This window comes from Branchiostoma floridae, unplaced genomic scaffold (assembly GCF_000003815.2).
Source record: "Branchiostoma floridae strain S238N-H82 unplaced genomic scaffold, Bfl_VNyyK Sc7u5tJ_1421, whole genome shotgun sequence".
NCBI classification, from domain to species: Eukaryota; Metazoa; Chordata; class Leptocardii; order Amphioxiformes; family Branchiostomatidae; genus Branchiostoma; species Branchiostoma floridae.
In genome coordinates this window covers 373,567-380,759 of record NW_023365714.1, presented here as the reverse complement: position 1 = coordinate 380,759, position 7,193 = coordinate 373,567, and the positions used below count along the sequence as shown (strand labels likewise).

General features: G+C 43.1%; 1 protein-coding gene across 1 annotated transcript in view; it reads left to right on the top strand.

The window, feature by feature from the left end:
- Positions 1–7,193, top strand: part of LOC118407563 (high affinity cGMP-specific 3',5'-cyclic phosphodiesterase 9A-like) — a gene marked incomplete in the record, with an annotated part of 28,740 nt that overhangs the window by 5,814 nt on the left and 15,733 nt on the right. The window contains 4 exon segments of the mRNA XM_035808042.1: positions 1,802–1,872; positions 5,567–5,644; positions 6,528–6,571; positions 6,963–7,017. Coding sequence (XP_035663935.1) covers positions 1,802–1,872; positions 5,567–5,644; positions 6,528–6,571; positions 6,963–7,017 — 248 coding nt within the window.

Here is a 7,193-nt window from a genome sequence, read left to right as displayed (position 1 = left end):
AGAACACGGGTAATGCATCAGTCCTATTTACTAGAAAAAACAGTCATGTTGGAGGTGAAGATATCCCTTGGACAGGTGCATATACCAAAATGTGCGTTATTCTAATTAATACCTAATATTTGCATAATTAATAAAGACATTCCATAGTTTTTTGTGGTCACTTCATGGTAGAGACTTCATATTGGAGATATATAGGTTGTTTGAAGACAGGTGAATACAATGAAATACATCTTATGTCAAGACTCAGGTATATGCAATAATGGGAATACAAGGGACCCAACCCTCCTTGTCTGAAACAAGTTCAACTATCTTATTACCATGTAATTACGTAAATATTGATACTATGAATGGAGTTATGTATCAAACTCGTGTACTTATATCATTCTGAAACTGCATTTTGTGATTTATACCAATCAACTTCTAAAATCTCATGTAAACCCGTTTTATTTGGGGGGGGGGGGGCGAAATCGCTAAAGGGGGGCGAAGTACGGGGGCGAGATCACTAGCCGGGGAGGGCGAGATCGCTAGCGATTTCGCCCCGGGGGGGCGAGATCGCTAGTGATTTCGCCCCCGGGGGGGGCGAGATCACGGGGGGGGGAGATCGCTGTCACACCGGCCGTTAACACCATTTAATAAGTGGGGACCAACCGTTAACACCATTTAATAAGTGGGGACCAACCGTTAACACCATTTAATAAGTGGGGACCAACCGTTAACACCATTTAATAAGTGGACACCAACCGTTAACACCATTTAATAAGTGGGCACCAACCGTTAACAGCGGACTGTGGGGAGTAATAAACCTTTAGTTTGCACCTGTTGAATACTGTAAGTGGTATCGCGATGGGTACTCATGTTGAATTGTAGGGCGAGGGCTCAGCATGAGCCTTCCTACGTTTCTCCCTTCTCCACATAATATTTATAATTCGTGATGATGTTGGTTATATCGTTGATGATATTTATGATTATGACAATGGTATGATTTGGGCTAATGATAATTGTAACAATGATGATGGAATTGTTGATATTGATGATGATGATGCAGATGACGATGGTAATGATGACGGTCAGGATGATGCTGATATAAGGTGTGACAGTCATGATGATGTTTATACTGGGGACAATGATGCTGATGATAATGATGCTGCTGAGGCTGACAGTGATGGTGGCCTTTTCTTACCGATGCCCAATATGGAGTTCGGTAGACATACTTTGTGATGATGATGCTAATGCTAAATGTGTGGCTAATGTGATAATGATGATAGTGGATTTATGTACATTCATCACAGGTGGTGTTCAGTAGATACATGTATAACTTATGATAAATATGGCGATAATGGGATTATAATAATCCACCGCCATCACAGGTGGTGTTCAGTGGATATAACATGTGATAATGATGATAATGATATTTATTACCGTTATCACAGGTGGTGTTCAGTATATATAACATGTGATGATGATGATAATGGGTTTATACCGTTATCACAGGTTGTTTCGGTAGATATAACATGTGATAATGATGATAATGATTTATATACCGTTATCACAGGTCGTGTTCAGTAGATATAACATGTGATAATGATGATAATGATTTATATACCGTTATCGCAGGTTGTTTTCAGTAGATATAACATGTGATAATGATGATAATGATTTATATACCGTTATCACAGGCCGTGTTCAGTAGATATAACACGTGATAATGATGATAATGATATTTATTACCGTTATCACAGGTCGTGTTCAGTAGATATAACATGTGATAATGATGATAATGATTTATATACCGTTATCACAGGTCGTGTTCAGTAGATACTGCACTTCTAACGATGTCAAGGAGCTCATTGCTGCCGCCGCCGCTGTCAATAGGTGGGTACTACAAACTCCATAGTGATGTACCTCAATGTGCCAATAGGTGGGTACTACAAACTCCATAGTGATGTACCTCAATGTGCCAATAAGTGGGTACTACAAACTCCATAGTGATGTACCTCAATGTATCAATGGGTGGGTACTACAAACTCCATAGTGATGTACCTCAATGTGCCAATAGGTGGGTACTATAAACTCCATAGTGATGTACCTCAATGTGCCAATAGGTGGGTACTACAAACTCCATAGTGATGTACCTCAATGTGTCAATAGGTGGGTACTACAAACTCCATAGTGATGTACCTCAATGTGCCAATAGGTGGGTACTACAAACTCCATAGTGATGTACCTCATTGTGCCAATAGGTGGGTACTACAAACTCCATAGTGATGTACCTCAATGTGCCAATAGGTGGGTACTAAAAACAAAGACCATGTATTGATAAACATAATGCTTTTGTTGTATAGTTACAAAGACCATGTATTGATAAACATCCTCTGGCTACTTGGGTAGCTCTGGCTGCATTTCTTACAGCCGAATAAAGCAAACCAAACCAAATCACCTCAAACCAAACTAAATCAAACCAAACCAAATTAAACCAATTGAACCCAAACAAAACAAAACGAAATCACCTCAAACCAAACCCAAACAAATCAAATCAATGGGAGTGAATCAACCCCTACAGTACAGTAGCACTACCGCTTGTATAAAACCTGCTGAATATTGCTTGTATAACGTAACCGTCTGGCACGGAAACACGACGCGGCCGTGACAGATCCAGTGTGCCGAATTCTAGCCCGTAAACACGGAGTATGCAGGTGTCTGTTGCCGGGTCTAAAGCCCGTAAACACGGAGTATGGCGGTGTCTGTTGCCACGGTGCAGTTGCCGGGTCTGAAGCCCGTAAACACCGTGTAGGCAGGTGTCTCTTGACCGTATTGAAGCTCCGCGTGTTTCAGTGAAACGCAGTGAACGCAGACCCTCGCACACCGCACAGGTGCCGGCTTTGGGACTGTGTGAAACAGATTGTCTCTCAGAAACTGTAGCTCCCGCAAAATCCCACATCCTGAATCTTTGACAGTTCATACCTTTTAAGTAAACATTGGTCGATGAAGATTAGACATACAGCAATTCTTCAAGCAACTGTTCTCCAAATTGATCAGTTTTTGCATATCAATTCACAGCTATAATATAAAAACTCTCTCTGACAAAATTTGTCCAGTGTCACTGACGAAAGACACCGGTTGACTGTCTGAAACGTCTGACCCTTCCCAAAACCATATTCAGTTGCTTCAGTAACTGCTTTTTTTGCGCAAGTCAACATTATTTGGAATTGGCTTTGCTTGGATTAAGATTGATACTTTTCTGGTGATTAGCTGATCTCCCAGAGCAAAATATTTCAGTTTAACCTCACATCTGAAATAGACGATGAAATGAACACAACCCAGGTTCTCATGTCGCCTTTTCCTGGGATGTTTTTGAGAAACCAGAAACTGACACCGATGCAGGGCAAAACAAAGTGGTTGTCAGAAATGGGAATCTGTCATTTGATCAGCAGACCGTGACTTTGTTTTTCTCATCTCACGAGTAACGTTTGACATTCTATGACCTGACACAACCGTCATTTCTCCCAACATTGCTGTCAACAGTGATGTTCAGTGATGTAGAAACCTGCCATATTTCATTGTGACAGCTGTCGATTCTCCCAACCTCCCGTCAGATGTTGTAGTCAGTGGTACAGAAATCCGCCATGTCTGATCGCGCCAGCTGCGCCGGAAATCTGCCCTTTTCGGCTTCCATTCCGTTTGATGTCACCTTGAGAAGCTGCCGGCATTGCCTGAAGTGGCGCGGCTCATCAACCACAAAATTAGATCTAAAGAAAAGCGAACTGGTGAAGGAGAATTCGGCCGTGTTTGATCTCCACAGTTGTACCTGTACTTTCACTGATTGGTTTTCCTCTGTCATTATTTACTTAGCTCCGAAGTGGAGCAGCCGATGTACATTAACAAATAAAAACGAAATAAAGGAAAATCCACGGAAACAGAAAACGCCATATTTGATCTCAACAGCCGGAAAGAACGGCTCTTCAGATACTGCACTTGTCAACAACGGCTGCGTTGCTAGGCGACTGTAGTCACCCACAGTACGTTGCTAGGCAACAACGGGCGCCTCGGGACTCGCAGAAACCCTTCATCAGACCATATGCCCATATGAGGCAAACCACATGACCATATTAGGCAAACGTGTCGGGCGAAACCGTCGAACAAAGTTCATCCGCTGAAAGCTGGTCAATTAGAGACAGCGAAGAGCGCCTGCGCGCAGCGAGTTATCCGAGAGCACCTCAGGCGTGAACGGGCGGCTTGTCAGCCGGGAAACACGCCGGGTTTTCGGTTTGTCGTGTTGCCATAGCAACGCCCCGCCAGACCTAGCCTTTTCTACCCTGCCACTGGCATGGGATTTTGTTATCTGAGTGCCGAACGGATGAGGACGGAAGAGTCGATGTGATAATGTAGAAAACATTATGAATACTTTCCCCCGGGTACAACGTATATATGTATAATAACGATATGATGTTGAAACAGTACATATATGTGATTCATTCCTATTACGTGCTAAATTGTACTTGTTGAATCGCTTCGACAGAAGAAAAGGTTTAAAAAATCCACCCCATTTTCTCAAACCCGTGGCCCGCACCCACTCATTTACTGTACCCAACAATCATTTCGATGTGCCTCCCCGCCCGGCTTGTTACCGCGGCAGCCGGTGATTATGCGGTGATGAGAAGCCGGAGTCATTATCGGTAATTAACAACCAGCTGCGGCTTGTTCTGTGTGAAGAGCGCCGGTCCGCACATGTCCCTACCAGACTGACTGCGCTGGCTATTGTAGGGAGAATAATTTGTTAGGCTACCGGCAAAGTTGGTCGGTCGGGCACCGGAGGGAAAGCATGTACCTAAGTGTGGACTAACTCCTCTGGCCAATTTCCCAATTTTCTAAGATCCCCCCACCCCAGTAGAAAGGTCTGGTTGAGGCTAGCTCCGCAAACGGCCATCTGGTTCCTTCCGTCAGACATACTGGTGCCATGTCAGGTACGGAATGCCACGAACACAGTTCCTAACCACGTCATTCCGGACCAGTGCTAACTCTCCATCTATAGAATAAATGGACTTTAGTCGACAGTTGCACAAAGTATAATGTATGGCAAGAATGACACAACACTGGAATATCAATGAAATGGCGGCCTGTCACACGTTTCTATCCGTTATAATTCGGTCTCTTTGTTACTTGCTGCGTTCGGCACACCACCCACACAAATCTGCACTGCGAATGTCCCTGCTTTTCCGTAGGTACAGCCGACCTTCCACACATTTCATCTGTCTAAAATTCTTCTACCCAGAACACTGATGTGCACCGTTGGCGTTCATATAGCGATAAACAAAGATGAAATACACACGGTGGTATCAAGCTAGCTCCTTATGGTAGCGGCACCGAATGGCGTATATGCACCAATAACATCTCTTATGGAGATATCTTCTTCTTCTTCGTGTCATTATGGAGACATAAAACAGAGGTAAGGTAAGTGGAAAAAGTTAAGGTAAGTTTCATTCTCAAGTCGGAGCCTTGTCTATGTACCTCTCCGTAACCCTCTCATAAGATGCATGAAGCCTGATGAAGTGTTATATTCTCCCTACAGGACTGCGGGTGTCAGGTTACTTGATAGAGACGGATCCATTGTGTCCATCGACCCTGCAATGCCCTCTAACACTGAAAGGTGAGAGACCAAAGGTGAAAGGTCATGAGACATGGAAGGTCACGCAGGTTGTGAACCTCAATCTTGTTGACATCAATGCAAGTCGCCCCAGCATCATGTTAGCAAAGTAAAATAGAAAACTAGTATTAGTAGCATCTGTTCGTGGTGCTGAAACCAGGGCTGCTGCGATTTTGTGATCCGCTGTACTCCATGACGTAGCGTCCATGACGTAGCGTCCATGACGTAGCGTCCATGACGTAGCGTCCATGACGTAGCGTCCATGACGTAACGTAGTCAGCAGGTAGTTGGTGCAGTGGTTGCCTGCATCTGGAACTAGAAGCCGTCAGTTTGATTCCAGCTGTGACGCTCATCCGGCATGCACGCTACCGGAAAGTACAGGACGTTAACGAGTGTTCCACTGTTTATTGTGCTTGTTAAAACAATCTAGGGGAATTTCCAGTACAGCGAACATAGACATACTGTACATAGCGTCTGTCCTCTCTGTCACGGCCAATGGAAGATTTGCTCGTCAGTGAACTGAGCTGGATGGATAATGTTTCACTTCCATCGTCTGCTCCACCTGTCCCTGTCCGTAGTGCTGAAACCGCGACTATTGTGTTTCCTCGTGATTTTTTCTACATAAGTTATTGTCAACATTTTGGGCACCCCAGTAACAAACAGTAACGAGGCTTCGAACATGTATTTTCCTTTTTCATGAATGTCACCATGAGGACTGTTCTTTTCCTCTGCAGTAATCCCTACAAAGTTATACTGTTCTTTTCCTTTGCAGTAATCCCTACAAAGTTATACTGTTCTTTTCCTTTGCAGTAATCCCTACAAAGTTATACTGTTCTTTTCCTTTGCAGTAATCCCTACAAAGTTATACTGTTCTTTTCCTTTGCAGTAATCCCTACAAAGTTATACTCGAGGAGGCGAGAAAGACTGCGGGTAGGTACAGGACATTTTACAGAACTGATCAGGGAATCGTTACCATGGTAACGTCATCAATCTCAGTTCTGGATTCGTTTCTCAATTTCACAGAAATTTTTTTTTTGAGTTGCTCTAAATGTGTCTTCCAGCTGCACCTTCTCTCGTCACGACTGGATATTTTAAGAATAATTTCCTGTGATTATGAAATGTTGTTATGATTTCTCGGGATTATGAAATGCTGAATGTTTTATGATTTCTCGGGATTGTGAAATGTTTTTATGATTTTCCGGGATTATGAAATGTTTTTATGATTTTCCGGGATTATGAAATGTTTTTATGATTTCTCGGGATTATGAAATGTTTTTATGATTTTCCGGGATTATGAAATGCTGCTTTGATGTTTCCTCAGCGGAATCAGAGATGATCGAATCGGTGCTGACGCACATCTCCGAACAGTTCACAAAGTAAGTTCCACAAACAAACAAACAAACAAACAAACAAACACATCTCCGAACAGTTCACAAAGTAAGTTCCACAAACAAACAAACACATCTCCGAACAGTTCACAAAGAAAGTTCCACAAACAAACAAACAAAAAACAAAAAAAAACACATGTTCACCTAACGGATTGCTCACGGTT